Source organism: Berghia stephanieae, chromosome 14 (genome assembly GCF_034508935.2).
Source record: "Berghia stephanieae isolate SIO BIC M18660-M18661 chromosome 14, UCSD_Bste_1.3, whole genome shotgun sequence".
Taxonomy (NCBI): Eukaryota; Metazoa; Mollusca; class Gastropoda; order Nudibranchia; family Aeolidiidae; genus Berghia; species Berghia stephanieae.
In genome coordinates, this window is record NC_088373.1 from 11,613,123 (window position 1) to 11,638,606 (window position 25,484).

Here is a 25,484-nt window from a genome sequence, read left to right on the forward strand (position 1 = left end):
TTTTATTTTTTTTTTGTCATGCTGTACACGTTTCATTTTTACCTTATTATTATTATTCATCTTATTAAGCTGAGTCTGTTTCTGATTTCTGTTTTACTGTGTACTGAAAAATGTAATGTGTAATGAAAAAAATATAAAATATTTTGAATACCTTTGGACTTAACTTTATAAAAGCCTAATGATAGTTCAAGAGCTAGTAAGGTTTTTTGTCTCTGATAGTCATAGTTGGTTTTTGGAATGAGAATATTGACTGTAGTTGCAATGACTGAACCAAAGAGATCTGTTTACTTTTTTTTTTCTTTCTTTCTGTCAAACACATCATCTGTGATGGTGTCGGTAATTTTAGTGTTTATCAATTAAAGTAAAGATGGAAATGAAAAACTTTATGTTGTCTGCGGTCAGTTCAATTTTGGATTAATTTAGGCATTGATGCCTCTTTTAAAGTCGGAAAACCAGCTTTTTGAAACCCTTCTGATTGACCATGTTTGGTATTGGTGAGTTGATTAAAAAAAATATGAAGGTATTGGTTGTTTAAAGGTAATAGTTAAGGGACAGCGAGACAGATATTTGTCCTTTTCTACGATTTAAGGGTGATACCATGTGATGAAGAAAATCTTTGCATGAAATATATTTATGTGAAAAACTTTCAGGCTTTTCGATTTCAGCAAAGGGCATCCCTGCTAAGATGTCTTCAATTTTAGTTTACTTAATTGACAACAGAAAATCTTATAGGCTAACTGATTTGGAGAAATGTAACCATCTCTATGTTAGATCAATATTTTTCTTATGAAAGGTCTTAATAGGTTCACGTTACGTATTGGCTTTGTATTTGAAATTTGGAAATGTAGATTAAAAAAACAGGAATTGATACTATGTGTTACCTTTATATTTTAATGTGATATGATCTAAGAATTTGATTGGCTGTAATGTGTGTCATGTGATTAGTTGTAAGTGTTGTTTGCACTTTATATTATTAGTAAAGGGAAAGGGCTTTATGTGACAATACGGATACAACCATAGTTTGTAAATCGTTATTATTTATTACTGTTTTACTCAACTAAACAGGTGATTTGTGATGTGTAGAATATTTGCAACAGATGCACTCGATAGCTTACTGAAAGTTAAGTCCTGCTGTGTTCTTCTGACCTCCCATGGTGGGCAGAGAGGTTACCATTCCCATGTCTTCTACCACCCATATAGGCCTATATGTTTTCCCTTTTCCTTGCTGATCTCTGTCTTTGTTCTGGCTTTAGATTCCCCACGTTTTTTCCTTGGTCCTGGCAGGGATCCTTAGCCGAGAGGGAGCAGTCAAATGTACAATTCCTTTTTTGAGAGATGATACTTTTTTTCCCTTGTAAATCATCTCTCTGTTATATATTATTTGATTGTATTCTTCCAAGCGGGATCCATTGTTTGTGTCTGGCTGGGACTTATAGGTAAATTTAAAATAAGCACATTGATGGATTGCTCTCGGAATCTTGTTTCCCTTTTAAACCAAACCCCTTTGTCTTACCTTTGGTGATTTCAACTTTCAATCAACAAGTTTTTCCGTATCAGGATCTTTTTTACAGTTGTTGAATTGACCTAACATTGTCCAAGGCACTGTAAAACCCCTGAAAACAAAAAAGTCCTCCAGAGCACACAAGCAATGTCCTGTTAACTTGATTTACTGGTGAATCGTGTGTTGAGCAAACAGAAGTAATATTTAGAATGAAAATGAATAAAATTATATCTGATGCATTTTAAGAAGTGATAATTCAATGAAAAAAAAAAAATGCATGAATTGTGTAATTGAATGAGTGGTCCTAGAATCTTTGTGGTGGATGTGTGTGTGTGTTTGTCAAGTGCCATTGTGTGGTTTGGTTATGGCACTGCTGTGCTAGTAAAATTTGTCAATATTACATGATTTTTTATAGCTCCATTGTTCGATTCTCACAGGATGTTTCATTCCAAAACTGATGCTACAGGCATCTCTGAAAGAGATGATGAAAGGTATCGTCTTAGGCAGAAACTGGTTCACATGCAGCAGACCTTGGATTCCATCAACGTGAATCCAATTTAGATTGTGGGTCCAGTAATAAGATAATTAAATTCCTCAACTTTAAAAATTGCTTTACATTGGTAACGACATGAGATGGTGGATCCAATGAGGAAACCAATATGATTGATTTAAAAAACTATATTTTATATACTGAATTTTGTAAAGAAACCTTGTACTTGTGTTTCACAAGATCTCGTTTGGCACAAATTGTTCGGTATGTCTTATGTTGTTTTAAGCGCAACATTAGATAATTGAATTAAAATCCTTAATTTTGGTTGGTTGTAGGTTATCTCATACCATGTGAGTGTAGCAACCATGGAGACATTTGCTGGTACAAAATATAGTTATGCATGTTTAGATATAAAATCAAAAGCTTCTACTGTGTAGACATGGCAATGCTAATGATCAAGCTATACTTGTTTTATCACTTTGCAAAATGGTTCTTTTTATAAAATTATTACTCAAGGCAACCATTTTTTTCGAGTCAAAAAAAAAATGTTCAAGGTGTGACCTACAACAGCTAACAACAAAGTCAAATTATAACTGGTGTAGTGTACAGTCGGGATATAGATGTGCAAGGCGTCTCATTTTGTCCCCAATTGTGAGAGATTTATTATATATATTGCCATTTCCTCTTTATGTGTGGGGTTTGGGGTCTCAGTCTGACCCACCGTTTCATCACAAAATTTTCACCAAGGGAGAAGTAAATATGTAGCAGCAATGAGTCGCATTACTATCACTGCTCTCTTGCTAAAAACAGTTAGGTGTGCTGTAGTTTTATAATCAGTTAACTGAAGAGGAAAATTATAATTTGAAAAGTCTTATGGCCTGATATTGATAAAAGGGTTATGATGTTACAGTTTTTGTGATTCACTGGAGAAGGGTATATAACCTAACTTTATTCTGTATTGAAATTGTTTCCATATTCGTGTCCCTTAATACTATTGTGAACCAGAACTTGTTAGTCTAGTTCAAGTTATACCTTATACAAGGCTCAGGGATGTGTTCGTTATATCGGCGAGATGAACTTTTTTTTAAAAGATGAAAGCATTTCTTTAAAGGCAACATTCAAGGGGAAGCTAGATGGATATGTATCCTTGTCTATGATGATGATATATTATGGGTGACACCATTTGATGAAGAGAAGCTTGTTGAAGCGTTGTACGAAATATTTTCATTTATGGTCTTTACGAGAACAATTTTCATGCTTTTTAAAGTTTAGCAAAGGGCATCCCTGAAGGCTTAGCAGTCCAGTCAATCGGGTTTTTGATATTGCACAATCATCCCCTTCTGTTGGTCAGTCCGATTAACTGGGCTAAAAAGTAAAGCCTTTGTATACAGCAGACCTTAGTCTAGTTTTACTTTGGTCACCGCTAAATTACCCTCCTTGTAATGGCCCCCCATTACTTTTCGTGTAAGTCTTTTTTTCTATTAAAATGATATCTCGACTATCTTGCTTTTGGCCCAATAACCTGCTTTTTACCCCAAGTTTGTGAAAGATCAACATTCGGAATGTTCTGTTTCTTTTAATCCCATAAAGTTTTACCTTTGCAATGCTGTTACATCTTACTGAGAGATTACTGGGAAAATCACCCCCTTCTTCTGCTGTTCAATTTTTCAATGGCGGAAGGGGGGGGGGGGGGGTCTTCACTTAATTACTCTGCCTAATAACCAGGTAATGTTTTGTATCCCCCCCCCCCCCCCAGAAGAAGCGGATAATCGGGCAGTGACCACTGTATGGCCTTCTTGTCTTTGTCATGGCAAAGACTCGGCTTATCCATCGTAGTCTTAAGTTGGTGGCCTTGAACGACTCGGACCAATGATGGTACTCATTCATTATTGACATAAATTTGTATGATGATGGTTGAGATGTGAATAAAGATTATTATTATTCTAATGTAAAAATACTCATATGGTTCAAATGTTTGAGTAATTAGAAGTGTGTAATGTATGTTAAGGAACTGTCTGGGTTGAGTTCCTGACCCCCCATAGTGGGTAAGGAGGTACATACTGTGTCTTCTATCCCCTTATCTGTTTTCCAACATGCTTTCTGTCTTTGTCTTGGAATGAGATTACTTGGATTTTTCCTTGTCCTGACTGGGAGGTAAACGGTCAGATGCATAGTTATTGTTCTGGCAGATGATATTTTTTTTCCGTGTAAATCATCTCTCTGTTATGTATTATTATATTTTTTGAATGTATAATGTAAGCATTTGAGTGTATTCCTCTTTGTTGGATTTTGTGCTTGTGTCGGGATAAGACTTATAGGTGATCTCAAACTAAGTACATTGGTGGTATGCTCTTGGAATCTACATCTGATCCCTATTTGTTCCCATTCCCCTTTATCTTACTTTCTCTTGTGTGCTTTAATTGTAATTCTATAACTTTTTACTATCCCATTTTCTACCTTTTTACTGGCGCTGATACAACCTAAACCAAATGTGTTGCAAGCGCCGTAAAACCCTTAAAAGCAAACATTGTTTTTTGTTTTTTTCTGTTTACTTCCCATGGTGGACTTTATAGGTCACTCTTATGGTGGGCACGAGATCACTTGCCGTGCCTCCTATTCCCCTTTATCTGTTTTCTGAGTTGATTTTTGTCTTTGTCTTGGAATGGGATTACTTGGTTTTGTCCACTGGGTGGGGATCCTGACCTCCCATAGTGGGCAGGGAGGTACTTACTGTTTTCTATCACCCTATGTCTGTTTTCCAACTTGCTTTCTATCTTTGTCTTGGAATGAGATAACGGTACTTGGTTTTGTCCTGGCCCTGGCTGAGAGGGAAACAGTCAAATGTATAGTTTTGGGAGATGATATTTTTTCCCCCTTGTTAATCTGTTATGCAGTGTTATGTTTTGTTTACATATTGTATATGATTTGTAAACATTTGAGTGTATTCCTCTTAGTGAAGACCTGTGCTTGTGTCTGGATGAAACTTTTAGGTGACCTCAAACTAAGTACTTTGATGATGTGCTCTTGGAATCTACATCTGTTTCCTATTTGAAAACAATCCCCTTTTGTCTCCCCTTCTTACAAATGTTAAGAACAAAAGAGTGAAAGTGAATCCAATCTGAATCAGACGTCGACTTGCATCAAAGCTGCTTTTGCTAGACAAATCTATACAGGGCTGTCATATGTTTTTTTTTTTAATTCAATCATATTGCCCAGTCTGTGGTGGACTAAGAGCAATGTTCACGACAACTGGTTTGTGTTTACCACTAATGTGTAAAATGTTGCAATAGTAGACTGGACACTCAGCTTCGGTTAATTGCAACTTCGGATAATCGCAACCTTTTTGCTGATCAGTTATTTTTACACTTTGCTTGTGTTTGATCGAGACATTTCCTCATTTTTGACTAATTGCTATTATCATCACTGAATAAAAAACACTCACCAAAACCACTACATCAACATCCCTACCACCACCACTACTACTACAAGTAACACCACATCATCCCTAACACCACTACTACTGCGACTACCGCCACATCGCATCATCATTCCTACCACAACTACTAAAACCACCACCACATCATCAACCCTACTACCACTACTACAACCACCACCAGATCATCATCCCTACCACCACTACTACTAAAACCACCATCACATCATCTCCAAGACCACTACTGCTACAATCACCACCACATCATCCCTACCACCACTACCAAATCATCCTTACCACCACTCCTACTACAACCACCTACACACCATCATCCCTAGCACCACTACTACTACTACTACAAATAACACCACATCATCCCTACCACCACTGCTACTACAACTACCATCACTTCATAATTCCTACCACAACTAACACTACAACCACCACCACATCATCATCCCTACCACCACTACTACCACAACCACCACATCATCATCCCTACCACCACTACTACTACACTACAACTACCACCACATCATCCCTACCACCGCTACTACTACAACCACCACCACACAATCATCCATACGACCACTACTACTTCTACTACTACTACTACTACTACTACTACTACTACTACTACTACTACTACTACTACTACGACAATCACTTACACATCATCCCTACCGTACCACCACTACTACTACAGTCAGCACCACATCATCATCCCACCAAATGTTGTAATTACACTTTCAACTTTTGAAATTCCACCGAGTCGTGTAAGAAATTGCTGCGAGACAAATTTTGGATCACATCTCAGTAAATTTTAGTGAAATTCAAATTTATAGGTTATGATCGCATGGATGGGTCATGATCTTCACGATGAAAAATTTCCTCCTTTTTTGTGACCAGTCATTCTCACCCCTGTAATGTGATCGATGACTAGGTTGGACGAAAAGATGAATATATAGATCGCTCCCATTAAAACCAAGACATCGGGTAGCCTTTTTACTATTGGATGTGAATTGACAGCGATACAGTTCAGCTTGGGATGTACACATTAACATTTATAGCTAGTAGATGAACAGGGATATGTGTGTGTGTGTGTGTGTGTGTGTGTGTGTGTGTGTGTGGATGTATGTGTTTTTTAATTTTATGCAAATACGCCCGAATATGCAAAGAATCTAAAAAATGCAAAATTTGCGGTGGAAAGCGAAATATGCGGCCGCATGGACCGCATTTTACCGGGGGTGGGTGGGGGGGGGGGGGGGGTCTGTTTAATATTTGTACACTGCCTCTTTCCATTGAAAAGTATCTCACCATAATAGGTTAGTCATATCAATGTTAGGTCCATAATCACACTCAAGTACAGATATTCATCCGAGCAGTTTTATGGAACTCATTCGTGGACCCCATGCTATAAAGAGAGTTAAACTTACTCCCCCCCCCCCCCTTCCCTACCAACCGACGTGAAGTGAGTACCAACATATTGAAAAAGACAACCCCAATAAAACAAACAAACAAAGATACAGTCTAGATCACTCTTATAATGACGTTTATTGCAAAGCTCTCTATTTTAATTAATTATTTTTTACTAATGTAAACATTGGACAGTAACCACAAGCAAACTTGGACGAGAGCATTGCTCATGTCCTTGGCAATGAATGGCAGCCATATGCTGTAACAAAAGTAAAGGCTTCACTTCGTGTTGTTGGGCATCTTGAGATTTACTTCTATTGAAAACAAAAACCAAAAAAAAAAAAAAACAACCAAACTAAAAACTAACCCTCCTCCTCCCCCAAAAAAGGAAACAACAAACAAAATAAGAAATAAAACAAAATAAAAATAACTCCTACTAGTGTCATTGTTCCTTATGATTTATTATTTTTTTGACATGCATTGCCACAAAGTTGCCTTAGCTCTTTCTTAAATCTTGAGCTCATAGTGTAGTACATGATAAAATTATAACTAGAATTCACTAATTCTAGAAACTGCGACATGGCGTGAAACCACAACAGTAAAGCCATTTTTATAACAGGATCAACACTAACGCCCAGGAGTATTGGCGAAGCGTATTGAAAGATCAATTTACCAGCGGATGCAAAGACGAATACCATGCATAGTACCATCATCATCCGTGTTAGTTTTGTTTCTTTTTTCACTTTCGTCTTGCTGTTATGATTTAAACCCGAGGCGTTCCGATCCGTGCTTGTTGATGAATCAGATCGTGGTGTGTTTGGCTTCATTTTGCTTTGGAACTTTTTTGAAATTGATATTTTGACCATGATGGTAACGTTAAAGATTAGCACGAGTGATGTCAAGATGGATCGCAAAATTGCACGATTAAAAAAGTTGAGTTGTCTTCTGACGTCTTCCGGAAATAGATTCGTGTCTCTTGATACAAGCTCAAAACCACCATGGCCCACGTCTGTAGCAACGAGCACAGTAGTGAACATGTATGAGAATTGTAAAAGGAAACTGATAACATAAATACAGACTAAAACAACGCACGAACGTTTGGGGGTAAAAATCGTCTTTCTGTGAAAAGGGAATACAACACTTATCATTCTTTCAAAGGCCAGGTAGGTAGTCAGCGATGCGGCATTTAGACCGAAGAAAACGAGTGAGGAACTCAGTATCCTGGAAATCGCATAAGCGTTCCTTGAAACAAGATAATATAATTCAAGTTCCGTTGCGACTTTTCCGATGATTTCCAATATTCTATAACAAAACATGATGGTGCAGTAGGCGAGGTCTGACACGGCGAGACCTGTTATAATGGTCGTGCTGCTGTCTAATAGAATTCCTTGTCGATAAAAGACGATGATGTTGATGATATTGGTGACAACGCCGAAACAAGAAAATATAGAACACAAGACCATCCCTATGACGTAGTCAATAAAAATAAAGAATATGATCGCTCGCACATCTTCGAAGCTAGCCGCTATGACATCATAATAATCGTCATCGTCGTCCGTCCCAGTCACGGGTTTGGTTTTGTTGCTGTTCATCATCACGAGAGCCTCCAGAGCCTCGAGCTGCTTAATGAGATCATCATACGAAGTTGTTACACTTTCGTTTGTCATGGATGACATACTTGTTGTGGTAGTGGAAGAGATAAGCTGGTGTTGAAAGAGGAAATGTGAGAGATATACACTCTAACTCCTCTGCTGCGACAAATCCAGCCTGTAGGGAACCAATAAATAATTTTAAAAAATATAATTTTGATATCTCTAAAGACTTGAGCGGTGTAATTTGCTTCGCGCAGGTTCACGGGAATCATATTAACCAGCGAACTGGCGTCCTCTAGAAAAACACGTATTAAAAATTTAGCCAGAAATCTCGTTCATCAAATATCGGTCGATATCACTTATCATCACAAAACATCAGCCCAATTTGCGATTCAATGAATGAGAAGAGGAGACACCACCACTTTCGCTTTTTCGCACTTTTTTTTCATTGTTACGTCATATGGGCGTTGACCTCTCGACTATCGCATTTTGTCTTACTAATCAGTAGATAATTCGACATTTTAACAATCTTTGTCCCCTTTGAAAGAGACTTGTCCAATTTCTCTTTTCCTCACAGTAAATTAACACACATCTTCTCTCTCTCTCTCTCTCTCTCTCTCTCTCTCTCTCTCTCTCTCTCTTTCTTTCTCTCTTTCTCTCTCTCTCTCTCTCTCTCTCTCTCTCTCTCTCTCTCTCTCTCTCTCTCTCTCTCTCTTTCTCTCTCAGAAATATATGTCATGGTCGCACGGACTCTTTTGATTGATAATTATTTAGCAGGCATTTTTTCATATCATATATATGGGTTGTTAACACAAAATTACACTTCGAAATGTTCCAAATGATCAATATTATGTATATTTTAAAACAAAATTACGGTTGACCCTAGCCATACTGCTATAAAACTATACAAGTTAGAACTCTTCTGATATCTTCATCATATTTTATGAGAAATTTACCATAAAATTGCCAAGTCTCAATATCATATTCCATGTATTAACTTTCTCGTGTTCACCCTCATTGAAAATCGAACAAATTTCTTCAATTTTCCATGCATATGAACTAGAGAGAGAGATTAAGCGAGGTACAGCCACAAACCAGAATAAACCGCAGAAAAAGCGTCCCATATTTTCCGGGTATTTTTCTCTCTTATTGAGTCATGCAAATAAATGACACATTTGAAACAGCATAACTTTAAAAAAAAATTCTAAATGGATTATCAAATTCCACAAGATTTTTACTCAGTGGAGATAGGGCTTTGATTTAAACGCAGTAGACCGTCAATTTCCCACAAAAATAGGGGGGTGATTTTCATAGTCTTTGCTAGCTAATAGCAATGTAGATAAAATAATGATGTGTGACATTAACAGAATTTGACTTTCCAAATTTATTTTTCTTTGAAATTTAATCGCGTTGGTAGATATATGAAATCCGCCACTTATTACTTTTATGCAACATGTCCATTGTGTAAATGATAATGACAAATTATGACATTTGTATAGAGACTTACTCCGATTACAACAGGCTGTAGGCGCTTTACATTCATAAAATAAATACAAGAAACAACCCAGGACCCCCCCCCCCCCCCCCAAGAAAAAATCCAAAACAACAATAAAACAACAAAACAACAACAACGAAAAAAAACAACCAAATAATACCAAAAAAAAAACAAAAACAAAAACAACAAACAAACAAAAACAACAACAAACAAACATAAACAACAACCAAAACACATAGCAATTTCACTTACAACTTACAACTAGCGATTTGACATCACATTTTACGCACATGGTTGGCAAAACCTCATTTTCAAAACACAAATCAAAAGACAAACAGGTGAGTTTTCAATTTACATTTACATTTGAAAGATGATAATGTTAGAAAGCAATAGATTATAAAAATAGTAGTTTCTGTAAGAGAACAATAAATAAGAAAAGGTTGTAGTTTCTGTAAGAGAACAATAAAGAAGAAAAGGCTGTAAAGAGAACAACAAATAAGAAAAGGTTGTAGTTTATGGATGAGAGTAATAAATAAGAGAAGGTTGTAGTTTATGGATGAGAAAAATAAATAAGAAAAGGTTGTAGTTTATGGATGAGAGTAATAAATAAGAGAAGGTTGTAGTTTATGGATGAGAGTAATAAATAAGAGAAGGTTGTAGTTTATGGATGAGAACAATAAATAAGAAAAGGTTGTAGTTTATGGATGAGAACAATAGATAAGAGAAGTTTGTAGTTTCTGTAAGAGAACAATAAATAAGAAAAGGTTGTAGTTTATGGATGAGAACAATAAATAAGAGAAGTTTGTAGTTTCTGTAAGAAAAAAATAAAGAAAAGTTTGTAATTTCTGTGAGAAAACAATAAATAATAAAAGTTCTTGACCTCTGTGAAAGAAGAATAAATAAAAATAAAAAGTTTGTACTTTCTGTAAGAGAACAATGGATAAGAACAGTTTATAGTTTCTGTGAGAAAACAAACACAGTTTTTTTTTAAATAGAAAAGTTTGTAGTCTCTGTGAAAAAGAAAAGAATGAATAAGAAAAGAAATGTTGTCTCTGAAAAAGGAACAATATATAAGAAAAGTTCGTAGTCTCTAAAGGGAATAATAAATAAACAAAGTTCGTCGTCTCTGTTGAAAAAAAAATATATAAGAAATGTCTACAATGTTGCAAAATCTATGATGAAGGAATTTACCTTATGGGGCCCATGTAAAGACAGCAAAGCACCTCCTGTTAAATATCTTATGAAATTAATCTCTCACCTAACTGTGCATGCAAATTAATTGAGTTTGGCATTGATCAGTTAACTGCCGCACGCTGAAAAAAACACGTATTGAAAAATTTGGATAGTAAACCCGTCCTTCAAATATCGAATGATTTAAATTACCCTCACTTTGGCAAAAACTCTCAAACCCGGGCATATTTCCACGATATTCTGCGACAATTTTCTATATTTTAAAACAAATGTGTTGTTCCTACGAATTAAATCCTAGTTGTTTCGAGCTGTGTTTATCGATGATTCTAACTGCGACAGTCTGTTGACTTCCATTTTGTTTTTGGGCCGTTTTGAAATGATAGTGTTTTGACAATGACGATAAGAGCAACCATTTGAATTAAAACAATGAGTAACGTGCACACGGACCGTGGATTACATTAATGACAATAGACAGTTAACGAGTGCGTTCCTCTGGCATAAACGATCGACTAACGACGAGGAAGAAAACAAGGATATGTTCTCAGACGTCGCCACACGGCGCTGGGTATCCCGCGTGTTGTAAACGTGCACCAAACGTGTAGGTTCTCAAACGATATGCAGGATCAATACCGCCGATCATTAGCATCGTGCTAAAGATAGTGTGTGTTGTTGGTCAATGAAGCGTGTAATTCTTATGTACATAGCATATACTCATTCGCTCGTTTGTTATTTCTTTTTGTTTACAATACATTACAACAATTGGAAATACTTAAATAAAACTCACATAACTCGGAGGACGTGTACAAGGCCACGGTATCGTTCTGAATCGAGTGTGACGAGGGAACGGAATTAAGATTCTGCAAACGTCACTTCATTGAGTTGGCGTGGGTCATCTAAATTTCGCGTTTGCAATACCCGATCCAAATCGTTAACTCACCAATGTCGAGGACTTTGAGGTTAGAGCGAGGGAAACACATCTGTTAATTTCGCCGAGGCATAAGAGCTCCTTTTCTATTCCTTGTCCTAGCCGCAATAATCTCACTTTGGAATAGGACATTTATAACAGCCATGCAGACTATTACTATTGTAACGAGTGATAAGTTCAGGAACAGGTATTGGTGCAAAGTGAAAAAATGAAAAAAATGTGTATAAAACAGGACCAGAGAGAGCAGAAAGAAATATATATGAGAAAATCACCCCCCCCCCCCCCCCACCCAAAGAAAAAATCTGCCCCCATAGATTGGAGATCGAAGCTCAGATCTCCTGGGTCCGTTTTCATGAACGCGGACTGGATTTAGTTATTTGCTAGTCTAGTAAATTACTTGCTAGCCTTAAGCCTGAGCAAAGTAAGTGACAAAAAAAAATCGGATTTCATGAACGCTTTCTAGTCTCTGGCCAACTGGTCTGCCCCCATAGATTGGAGATCGAAGCTCAGATCTCCTGGGTCCGTTTTCATGAACGCGGACTGGATTTAGTTATTTGCTAGTCTAGTAAATTACTTGCTAGCCTTAAGCCTGAGCAAAGTAAGTGACAAAAAAAAATCGGATTTCATGAACGCTTTCTAGTCTCTGGCCAACTGGTCTCTTTCCTAGAAGTGGGCGTTGAAAGGATGGTGACTAATTCGGCTATTTTGTGCTGGTAACATCACGCTCTCTAGTACACGCTGGCCGATAAGATACCAGCTTTCATACTTTCAACGCAATAGATTTCTAAAGAGGAAATTAGCAACGTGTCCGGTATGGATAATATTTCGTTTCTCTTCGTACTTTAATTTACTTTTGCCATGATGAATCAAATCACATATTGACTGTAGACTGATAGACTACAATTATGTCCATAGTCGACTGCCAATTCTATATTTAGGCCAATGAAAGGTTCATTGAAACTCAAACAAATTGAACCACCCCCCCCCCTCCAAACAAACCAAGAAAAGAGAAAGTGTGTTCTGATGAATCACATTATTTCAGTCAGTTACAATGCCAACGGAATAACTATTGCCCCCACTATACTTTCGAATCATTTCTATTGGTTGATCTTTGACTCAAACCCTTCGATTTTGAATATATAATTGTGTATAGTTGTTATAACTATGACATAAAATATCTTCAAATTTTGTGACGTACAAAAGACATCTCAATGAGAAAAATGTTGGTTTCATCGTAACGAATGTGAAGATTTTCCTATGGTTGGTAAGGAGAGGATTAAAAGATTAAATATCAGGTGCAAGATTCCAGAATCTTCATGAACTGAGATGTCGAGTGGAACAACCAGTATTGGTTATTTCTGAGAAAGCGACACATCATTTCATCACGATAGTACGCAAATGTGTTGGGCGAAAAAAGAGGTCATTTCGAGCATTTCCTTTAATAAACTCACCATATTACTAGTGGATGTGCTTTTTCTGTTAAAACATAATATAAATAAATAAATAAATTCCCTTTATTCATCCCCAGGGGGAAATTTGTCTTTAGGGTCTATTCCAAGGGAAGACTGGAATAAACCAGGCGTCAGCCGCAGAGCAGCACCGCAAAGTTAGCTAGGGCGAGGTGACTTGCTCAAGGCCACACAACGCAGCGGCGGGTGATTGAACTCGGTACCTTTCGGGTAGGAAGCAAAGACCGTACCACTGAGCCACGCTGCCCCTTAAAAAATATATGGCTGATTTTCAGAATGATTCCAAAATGTTATTTGCTATATAATTGTATTATTTGATGTTCAACGAAATTTATGATATTCAATTTCTTGCGGCTATGTGGTTTAGTGGTATGACAACCACAATGGATTGAACACGTTTCGATAGCCTAAACTTGATAAACTGTCATGGCAGTTTTTTTGCATCGCTTGCGGCCGCGTTGCGGCCGCAAAAAATGGCACAAAATCGCTGATTTGCATGGCGGCCGCAAAATTTGCAATTTTTTGCAAATTTTTGCAAATTTTCGAGATTTTGCCCAAAAAACAACAACAAAAAAACAAATTATATTAAGTGGGGACCAGTGATGATAATCTTCCGCGGATTTTTAAAATAAATGTTCCGTTGTTTTTGTCATGTCAAACATGTTCTGCTAAGTGGTAGTTCATGAAAAAAAAATGCCTTCTATCATTTTTTGACACCTCTGCTCAGTTGCATGAATTTTGGTGACACTCCTTTATTTATGACGTTTGTCTAGACACACTGGCGGCAAATGTCAAAAATAGCACAAGACACATGGTGGCCATGGATGAGAAGATGATCTAAAGGGAAGGGGATGGAGCAAATGGGTGTAAATATTTATGTACCTTTTAGCTGTAGCATGATAGTACATTTGGCGATTTTATAAGTTTTATAAGCCTGCCTTTTTTTTCTTCCTTTTTGCTTTTTTTTTGTTTTGTTTTTGTTTGATTGTTCTGAATTTGTTAATAGTATTCAATACAACTTGTGTCTAATTATAAAACAATTTAAAAAAATAAATTCATCAATTCTCTCTCTCTCTCTCTCTCTCTCTCTCTCTCTCTCTCTCTCTCTCTCTCTCTCTCTATCAACCATCCTTAAATCTTCATATTATGTTTATAGATATCATTTGGTAATAGAGAGATAATAAGTTAGGCTGATCGATTTAAGAAATGATTGTTTAAAGGCTAATTTAATTTGATTTTTTCATGGAATATGTTTTGCAATTAATTAAAGATTCTTATTTATAAGCTACATCATCACAAGGTTGCAATAATACAGACACTAATCGGGTTTGTTATGTACAAATACCTCCTGGTCTTTTGGCCAAAAGTTAATCATAATCACTTGATATAGTGGGCCTCTAAAATGTTTAATTGGAAATGACAATTCATTAAATTATTTTTGCAAAAGGCCAGGATGTGTCTAATGATCAGAAGTGCTTTAGGACTAATAATATATTAAATAACTGTGAATAGCGATGTTATATTTGCATTAGATTTGGGTTTGACTGACGGGCCGGTAGATTTTCCTCCTTTTTGACAAATTTTCATTGTCATCACTGGAGGACCTGTGCTTGTGTCAGGATGAAACAGATAATCTCAAAATAAGTACATTGATAGCGTGTTCTTCCTATTTCTTGGGTACTTTAATTGTAATTCTATAACTTTTTACTAGATCCCATTTTCTTCCTTTTTACTGGCGCTGCTATGACCTTACATTTGTTGCAAGCGCCGTGAAACCCTTAAAACAAACAAATACCTTTCTCTTTCATGAACGAATTATGGGTTTTTAGGAAAATTAATCGCAACTTTTTGCAAAATTTTTGCAATGTTTTTTGAAAATTTTGCTGTTTTTAGCTTGCAAAATTTGGGATTTTTTTATGTGCAAAAAAACCGCCATGTCAGGATAAAGAAAGCGGAGGACATAAGACTGGCTGAGGAAGATCGTAGCCATGGTTTACTTATAGCCGAACACTGACCAAAACATCACGTCAAAAGACACGTCCTTGCCCACAAAAGAAAACAAATCGTGAGTTGTATTTATAAGTTCAACAAATGGGATCACTTGTTCCCTTGAGCTTTACTAACAACTGACTAGACAATGCACAAATTAAAAATGACTTCAAACGTTAGTAGAGCTCATGGGAACAAGTCATTTCATTGGTTGAAGTATTGAATACAACTCACGATTTGTTTTCCTTTGTAGCAAAAGACTGGCATTTTGACGTCATTTTTTGGTCAGTGTCAGGCTAGTTCGAAGATGACGTCACTCAGGCCTTTGTTATTGTTTTTGCCATCCGCGTTTGTGAGTTGTTCTCACTAAACTGTATTAACCAGACTATAAAAGTTCATGGTTACACAGAGTTTGTGTGTTGGTCCGTTATACTTCCGGATGGCAATGTTGTGAACTCCTTGGCCAAGCGCATTCTATCTATAAGTTAAAGATGGCTACGGGAAGACTGGCTGGCGAAGCTGCACTCATGTCTCCTCTACAATCGCTACGGCCAGGAGAATAAGGAGAATAGTAGGATGTGTATAGAGAGATTTGTGAGAATAGAGCGTCATTTTATCTGCAAGCCTGAAGGACTTATATTCTTTAAGCCCTAACAGTTGTGTCAGTACGATCAATTAATGATAATGATAGCGATGCTGAGGATAATGATGATGATAATAATATAATGATGATGATGATGATGATGATGATGATGATGATGATGATGATGATGAAATAATAATAATGATGAATATAATACTAATACTAATAATAAAATAATAATATAATAATTAATAATAATAATAATAATAATAATAATAATATATAATAATAATAATAATAATAATAATATAATAATATAGTAATAATAATAATGATGATGATAATATTATATGATGACAAAAATAATATGATAGATAATAATAATAATAATAATAATAATAATAATAATAATAATAACAATTAGAAAAATCATAACCTAATGATATTGATACAACAGCAACAGCACTAACAAAGTTACAACAAGATATGAAGTGAGTAGAAAAGTGCCAGAAGACAATAGAGAATAAAAATTTTTTACGCGGCGGTGGTGGGGTTTGAACCTGCGACCTTATTGGTACGACAACTCCGCCTGGCAGGTGAGAGCGTGGCTCTACCGTGTGAGCTATCCACGAACACAAAAATATTCGTTTCAAACCCAAAGTCATTTCTAGATCCCTCTCTCACCCACTTCTTGAGATCGCCGATTCGTTCACCACCATCGCGAAGTAATTTTGACCAGCAGTTAAGCTTAATAGCCAATATTCTCATCACAAACATATAACATAGAAACGATTGAGACATTGAGTATGCTCCGGTGTATGGGGTGAATTTTTAATTCAGAAAAGTGAGTGGAGCAGGCACTTATGTTGGTAACAACAAGATATGAAGTGAGTAGAAAAGTGCCAGAAGACAATAGAGAATAAAATTTTTTTACGCGCGGTGGTGGGGTTTGAACCTGCGACCTTATTGGTACGACAACTCCGCCTGGCAGGTGAGAGCGTGGCTCTACCGTGTGAGCTATCCACGAACACAAAAATATTCGTTTCAAACCCAAAGTCATTTCTAGATCCCTCTCTCACCCACTTCTTGAGATCGCCGATTCGTTCACCACCATCGCGAAGTAATTTTGACCAGCAGTTAAGCTTAATAGCCAATATTCTCATCACAAACATATAACATAGAAACGATTGAGACATTGAGTATGCTCCGGTGTATGGGGTGAATTTTTAATTCAGAAAAGTGAGTGGAGCAGGCACTTATGTTGGTAACAACAAGATATGAAGTGAGTAGAAAAGTGCCAGAAGACAATAGAGAATAAAATTTTTTTACGCGCGGTGGTGGGGTTTGAACCTGCGACCTTATTGGTACGACAACTCCGCCTGGCAGGTGAGAGCGTGGCTCTACCGTGTGAGCTATCCACGAACACAAAAATATTCGTTTCAAACCCAAAGTCATTTCTAGATCCCTCTCTCACCCACTTCTTGAGATCGCCGATTCGTTCACCACCATCGCGAAGTAATTTTGACCAGCAGTTAAGCTTAATAGCCAATATTCTCATCACAAACATATAACATAGAAACGATTGAGACATTGAGTATGCTCCGGTGTATGGGGTGAATTTTTAATTCAGAAAAGTGAGTGGAGCAGGCACTTATGTTGGTAACAACAAGATATGAAGTGAGTAGAAAAGTGCCAGAAGACAATAGAGAATAAAATTTTTTTACGCGCGGTGGTGGGGTTTGAACCTGCGACCTTATTGGTACGACAACTCCGCCTGGCAGGTGAGAGCGTGGCTCTACCGTGTGAGCTATCCACGAACACAAAAATATTCGTTTCAAACCCAAAGTCATTTCTAGATCCCTCTCTCACCCACTTCTTGAGATCGCCGATTCGTTCACCACCATCGCGAAGTAATTTTGACCAGCAGTAGTTAAAGCATTTACAAATAACATAGAACGATGAGACATTGATATCTCGTAAGGTGAATTTATTAATTAGAAAAGTGAGTGAGAGCACTTATGTGTACACAGTAATGAGTCAGAGTGCCGATGTTCGCATGGTAATTGGGAGTAGTTGAATGCCAATATTCTCATATAACATATAACATAGAAAACGATTAGAATGGTAGCTCGGTATGGGTGATTTTTATCGAAATGAGTGGGGCAGCACTTATGTTGGTAACAACAAGATATGAAGTGAGTAGAAAAGTGCCAGAAGACAATAGAGAATAAAATTTTTTTACGCGGCGGTGGTGGGGTTTGAACCTGCGACCTTATTGGTACGACAACTCCGCCTGGCAGGTGAGAGCGTGGCTCTACCGTGTGAGCTATCCACGAACACAAAAATATTCGTTTCAAACCCAAAGTCATTTCTAGATCCCTCTCTCACCCACTTCTTGAGATCGCCGATTCGTTCACCACCATCGCGAAGTAATTTTGACCAGCAGTTAAGCTTAATAGCCAATATTCTCATCACAAACATATAACATAGAAACGATTGAGACATTGAGTATGCTCCGGTGTATGGGGTGAATTTTTAATTCAGAAAAGTGAGTGGAGCAGGCACTTATGTTGGTAACAACAAGATATGAAGTGAGTAGAAAAGTGCCAGAAGACAATAGAGAATAAAAATTTTTTACGCGGCGGTGGTGGGGTTTGAACCTGCGACTTATTGGTACGACAACTCCGCCTGGCAGGTGAGAGCGTGGCTCTACCGTGTGAGCTATCCACGAACACAAAAATATTCGTTTCAAACCCAAAGTCATTTCTAGATCCCTCTCTCACCCACTTCTTGAGATCGCCGATTCGTTCACCACCATCGCGAAGTAATTTTGACCAGCAGTTAAGCTTAATAGCCAATATTCTCATCACAAACATATAACATAGAAACGATTGAGACATTGAGTATGCTCCGTGTATGGGGTGAATTTTAATTCAGAAAAGTGAGTGGAGCAGGCACTTATGTTGGTAACAACAAGATATGAAGTGAGTAGAAAAGTGCCAGAAGACAATAGAGAATAAAAATTTTTTACGCGGCGGTGTATGGGGTGAATTTTTAATTCAGAAAAGTGAGTGGAGCAGGCACTTATGTTGGTAACAAGATATGAAGTGAGTAGAAAAGTGCCAGAAGACAATAATAAAAAATGTTTATTCTCTATTGTCTTCGTGGATAGCTCACACGGTAGAGCCACGCTCTCACCTGCCAGGCGGAGTTGTCGTACCAATAAGGTCGCAGGTTCAAACCCCACCACCGCCGCGTAAAAAATTTTTATTCTCTATTGTCTTCTGGCACTTTTCTACTCACTTCATATCTTGTTGTTACCAACATAAGTGCCTGCTCCACTCACTTTTCTGAATTAAAATTCACCCATACACCGGAGCATACTCAATGTCTCAATCGTTTCTATGTTATATGTTTGTGATGAGAATATTGGCTATTAAGCTTAACTGCTGGTCAAAATTACTTCGCGATGGTGGTGAACGAATCGGCGATCTCAAGAAGTGGGTGAGAGAGGGATCTAGAAATGACTTGGGTTTGAAACGAATATTTTGTGTTCGTGGATAGCTCACACGGTAGAGCCACGCTCTCACCTGCCAGGCGGAGTTGTCGTACCAATAAGGTCGCAGGTTCAAACCCCACCACCGCCGCGTAAAAAATTTTTATTCTCTATTGTCTTCTGGCACTTTTCTACTCACTTCATATCTTGTTGTTACCAACATAAGTGCCTGCTCCACTCACTTTTCTGAATTAAAAATTCACCCCATACACCGGAGCATACTCAATGTCTCAATCGTTTCTATGTTATATGTTTGTGATGAGAATATTGGCTATTAAGCTTAACTGCTGGTCAAAATTACTTCGCGATGGTGGTGAACGAATCGGCGATCTCAAGAAGTGGGTGAGAGAGGGATCTAGAAATGACTTTGGGTTTGAAACGAATATTTTTGTGTTCGTGGATAGCTCACACGGTAGAGCCACGCTCTCACCTGCCAGGCGGAGTTGTCGTACCAATAAGGTCGCAGGTTCAAACCCCACCACCGCCGCGTAAAAATTTTTTATTCTCTATTGTCTTCTGGCACTTTTCTACTCACTTCATATCTTGTTGTTACCAACATAAGTGCCTGCTCCACTCACTTTTCTGCACTAACAAAGTTACTACTACTACTACTACTACTACTACTACTACTACTACTACTACTACTACTACTACTACTACTACTACTACTACTACTACTACTACTACTACTACTACTACTACTACTACTACTACTACTACTACTACTACTACTACTACAACTACTACAACAACAACAACAACAACTACTACTACTACTACTACTACTACTACTACTACTACTACTACTAGTACTACTACTACTACTAGTACTACTACTACTAGTACTACTACTACTACTAGTACTACTACTACTACTACTACTACTACTACTACTACTACTACTATTACTACTATTACTACTATTACTACTACTACTACTACTACTACTACTACTATTCCTACTACTACTACTACTACATACTACTTCTACTACTACTACTACTACTACTTCTACTACTACTACTACTACTACTACTACTACTACTACTACTACTACTACTACTATTACTACTACTACTACTACTACTACTACTACTACTACTACTACTACTACTACTACTACTGTTGCACTGAGGACGTCAAGGCATGGATAGAAGGACATTTTTTTGAGATTAATTGATGAAAAGACAACATTTTTTTGGATGGCAGTAAGAGAATAGGGGAAAAGGCGTGTGAAATGGGAATGGATGTAAATGGATGCTCTATAAATTTCGTTAACTAAGTAATAAATCTTGGAGTGTTGCATGACCCATGATGATGTTACAATGGGATACCAGGTCAGCTCTCTGAAAAAGAAGCTATTATTTGAATCAAAGAAAATTAGTAACATTCAGAAATTCATATCAAGAGAAACACGCCAAAAACATATCTTCATTAGTATTTTTTTAAAACTTGCCTGCCGCAGCTCAATTGACTTAACTTGACTTAAGGCCTTTCGCTTCCTAATCATCCGACCGGGACGCCCCGGCTGCCTCTCTAATCATCTGTGTCATTTCCTTCCACAGTTCACCGTCTTTTGCTGTGGATGCTAAGTTCATGAGGTCTTCCTTTGATTTTAATTCTTTGTTATTTTGAAGGCGTTATAGGTCTCTATTTATTGAGGACAGTATAAATTGACGTGGGTGGTTTACCTTGATATTTCTTGTGTCCGGATGGGGTGAAAAACGTATTCATGGCTTTATTAGCTGGTATATTTTCAATTGTATCCGGTGTATCAAATAAAAAATTAAAAACATTGCATGTCATTCATAACAATTCAGCTAGATCAGCGTTAATAAAAAGAAGTCACATAATATGACACCTCTTTTTTTGTTTTAGAGCTGCACTGGCTGCCTAGATTTGTATGATTGACTACAAAATAGCAACACTTGTTTTTAAGTGTCTCCATGGATCTGCCCCAAAATACCTTAATGAACTTATTGAATTGAAATCCCCTGTTCGGAACTAACGATGGGTCCTCAGACGTGCTCTTGTTAGCAGGGGCATGGCTATATTGGTTGATTTGGTGCCTGGCACCGCTCCATCTTTTAAAAATGGATTACAAAGTTTTTAAAAATATTAAAACTGAGAAATGGTATATATCGCCTCTTAATTATTTTAGCAAATCTTTTCTTTAATTTTTTGTCTATCTTTTGTATTTACAAATATAGCATGTTTTAAGTCATTTTCTTCTGATTTTGGCACCACCTTATACTGTAAGCATGCCACGCCACTGCTTGTTAGGCAATTCCCAGAACAAATTAAATGCAGTTAAAAGAGCTTTTTCACCATCTGGCCCCTCAATTTGGAATAAATTACCTTTAGAAATTAGAAATTCTGAACCCCTGGAGGCATTCAAAAGAAGGCTAAAGACATATTACTTTAGAAAACATTTCCCTGCTTGATTATTATTATTATTTTCCCTTTGTATTTCTATGTCGATAGAGTTTTAAATATTGAAATGTATCCGTTTGTACCTAATAGCAATTATTTATTGATACAAATATATATTCATATCTATCTTTGTGCGGCTATGTGATCTTGTGGTATGACACTTGCTTTCGGATCGGAAGGTCCTGGATTCGAGCCTCGCACTCGGCGCATAGTTGAGTCCTTGGAAAAGGCTCTTTACTCACATTCTCCCACCGTACTCAGGTGTAAAATGAGTACCTGGCCGTTAACAGCCGTGTCTTTGTCCGAAAAATTGTAATATCGCCTAACAGGGTCCCGTCCTACATGTTAAATGTTGCTGTTGACCATGGACCCCTTGTAAAGCGCTTTGAGCACATTTAGTGGATATTGCGCTATATAAAGCTAATTTTTTTTTTTTTTTATCTTTGTAAAGCGCCTAGACATCATATTGAGTGAGATGTTGGAGCTATAATAAGTGTACAGTGTTAATAATAACGGTCTCATTCAAAGAATCATTCATAGAATGCGTTTTTACTAAGAAATGATAGGGTTTTCCAATGAGAGGGGTGGGATAAAGTAGATTTCTTATATGATGAGGAGAATTATGATGAAAATAATGTTTATGGTGCCATAATTAATGTTTGCTAAAAATGGCAACAAATGTTAAGATGATCGCCATTTTATTCTCTGCAATGTTGCGTCATTTTTCTCTGATATTGTATTTCTTAACACGCATTTTAAAAAATCACTGAATCTTTTTTGTTTCTCCATTCATATTCATAAAATGTTGAGAGTTTACATATAAGGATTTGTTTTATTTGTGTTTTGAGTTTGAAATTAATCCAATGAATAGTCATAGAGATACAAGCCGACAAAGAGCTGCGCGTTTTTTGTGTGTGTGACCACCTGAGTGTACGCTTGGCTAAGAAGCTCAGAACCTTGCCGTCCGGAAGTATATCGGACCAACACACAAAACTATGTGTAACCTTAAACGTTTATAGTCTGGTTAATACAGTTAAGTGAGAATTACTCATAAGCACGGATGGCAAAATACAATAGACGGGTCTATATTTTCTAACTTGAAATGCACTTCCGAATTTCATCAATGGTTATCTTCTCCCAGCATAAAATAATTCTTTCTCTCAAGGTTTCTTCTGTGAATGCAGATCTTTGTCTACTATAAACATTTGCATAGAGTAACCAGGCATAGCAACAAGTGTCATCTTTAAAGAATTACAACGCGCAAATACCACATCAATTTGTGTAATCTTTTCGTTGATTTCGAATTTTTATGGCGGTGTTACAAGATTTTATATTATTCAAAAACCGCCAATCAAATAATTTTATATCTTCTATTAACAAAAAAAAAAAAAATAAAAAAAATAAAAAAATAAAAAAAAAAAAAAAATAAAACCCAAAAAAAAAAAAACAAAAACAAAAACAGGTCTAATAATAGATGTGAAAATTTGGAAAAGGTACGAGTTTATCCCGTGTTCTATACCGTGAAACGGTCAATAGCAACTGCTTTCTACCCTTCGGATAGGACGCAAGTCTATAAACTTAAACTTAATATTCAATTTTAAGCATAAGTTCCGTCCCGACATAATACCGTTTAAGACAGGGTCGGTCAGATAAATAAGATAGCTATTATAACTTGTTATAATATTATAGTTACATTGGTTAATCATTGAACGAATGAGGAAGTGCCAAATCGCTGTTCATTATACCTTAAATTTAAATGCATCGGACTCAAAAAGCTTCTGACATCTATCTTATCTAAAACTTTAAGATCAAGTGATCCGCTTTATTAATTCTACTTCCCTTTTAAAAAAAATAAAGAAAAAGGGTTATAATCGAAGTTTCTTTGGCTTATATTGCAACTTTTGTTTGGCATTCTCTCCCAGTTTCTTAACCAATTAACTACCGTGTACTGGAAAAAAAAAACATGTATTCAAAAATAAATTTGGCCAGAAAACTCGTCCTTCAAATATCGATCGATTTAAACGACCCCCGTCTTAGCAAAAACTCTCAAACCTGGGACTTCGCGGGGTCTGGGGTTTGAGAGTTATTTGCCAAGATGAGGGTCATCTAATCGATCGGTATTTGAAGGAAGTTTTTTAAATTTTAATTTTTGGCCAAATTTATAAATACGTGTTTTTCCAGAGTACTGCAGATAATTGATTAAAATTTCCTTTGTTTATATATTGCAACCTCTGACACTTTCTCCCAATTTCTGAACAAAAATCCAATACTGAAGGTTCCTTGAAGACAAATACAAATAAACACTTATTTCATGGGGAAATGTTGTTTGTCAGGATTTAGACTTTAATCGTATCTTGTTAATTTAGTTTGTTTGACCCGATCGTCAGATGTAATATTTATACAATAGACTTCCGTGTATGTTCAGTGATTTTTCTTCGAGAATGCACCTATTTGGTTCGCTGAAGTGTTTGGTTTCATCCACGAAAACGATTATTTTTATCCTCTCGATATAATAATCTCTTTGAGTATTTAACATTTATTGTATTGCATGGTTCAGGTGCCTTTGGCTCTTTTCAAACGAACTGGACGCGGTTTTAATTGGTGAGATCACATATTTCGGCTTTCGCAAATTTAGAGGTAATTTGAATCCTGTTCCTGTCCTGCGCAGCAATGTGGTCTTGTGGTATAACACTCGCTTTCGGATCGGAAGGTCCTGGGTTCGAGCCTCGTTCGGTGAATAGTTGAGTCACTGGAAAAGGCTCTTTACTCCTCACATTATCTCGTCGTAATCAGGTGTAAAATGAGTACCTGGCCGTTAACAGCGTTGTCTCTGTCCGAAAAATGTAATATCGCTTAACAGGCGTCGTGTCCCGTCCAACATGTTAAGTGTTGCTTGTTGGCCAGGGACCCCTTGTAAAGCGCTTTCAGCACGTTTTGTGGATATTGCGCTATATGAAAGCTCAAAAGTTTCGTTAGTTGCCTCCCTTGAGTACTCGGATAAAACATCCCCTGGTGATTTTCATTCAAGTCTAAAATACTAAAATTGATTTATTGTTTAAATATTGTTTCGACTGTAACTCAGAACTCACTGATGGGTGAAGAAAGTGTTGACATTGATTTTTGTCTCAATCGCTTGTAGGAAATTATGAAGCGGAATATTCTAGATTGGTATTTAAATATTAGATAGTCAATATTATTTTTAAAAACGTTCAAAGGACTCACTTGGGTTTTGTTTTTTAAAAATAATTGCTGGTAATTTAAGTGAGTATCACACAACAATAAAATTGCCGTTTTCTGGCAAAACCCATATTTTAAAATTTGGCCAGAAAACTCATCCTTCAAATATCGATCGATTTAAATGACCCTCATCTTGGCAAAAAAAAAAAAAACAAACTCTCAAACCTGGGGCTT

The 25,484-nt window shown here is 36.8% G+C and overlaps 2 protein-coding genes across 2 annotated transcripts in view; one reads left to right on the forward strand and one right to left on the reverse strand.

The window, feature by feature from the left end:
* The window catches only part of LOC144959993 (coatomer subunit delta-like), a 16,597-nt gene extending 12,651 nt beyond the window's left edge, over window positions 1–3,946 (forward strand). Inside the window, exon 12 of the mRNA XM_078892913.1 lies at window positions 1–3,946. This exon is cut by the window's left edge and continues 1,090 nt beyond it. The gene's annotated coding sequence lies outside the window, so the exon portion shown is untranslated.
* Window positions 3,947–7,190: 3,244 nt separating this feature from the next.
* Window positions 7,191–23,908, reverse strand: LOC144959997 (uncharacterized). Its single transcript, XM_078892919.1, has 2 exons — window positions 23,819–23,908; window positions 7,191–8,607 (listed from the first exon to the last, which is right to left on the reverse strand). The coding sequence occupies exon 2, from the start codon at window positions 8,514–8,516 to the stop codon at window positions 7,293–7,295; it is 1,224 nt and encodes a 407-aa protein (XP_078749045.1). The 5' UTR covers window positions 8,517–8,607; window positions 23,819–23,908; the 3' UTR covers window positions 7,191–7,292.
* Window positions 23,909–25,484: the final 1,576 nt, after the last annotated feature.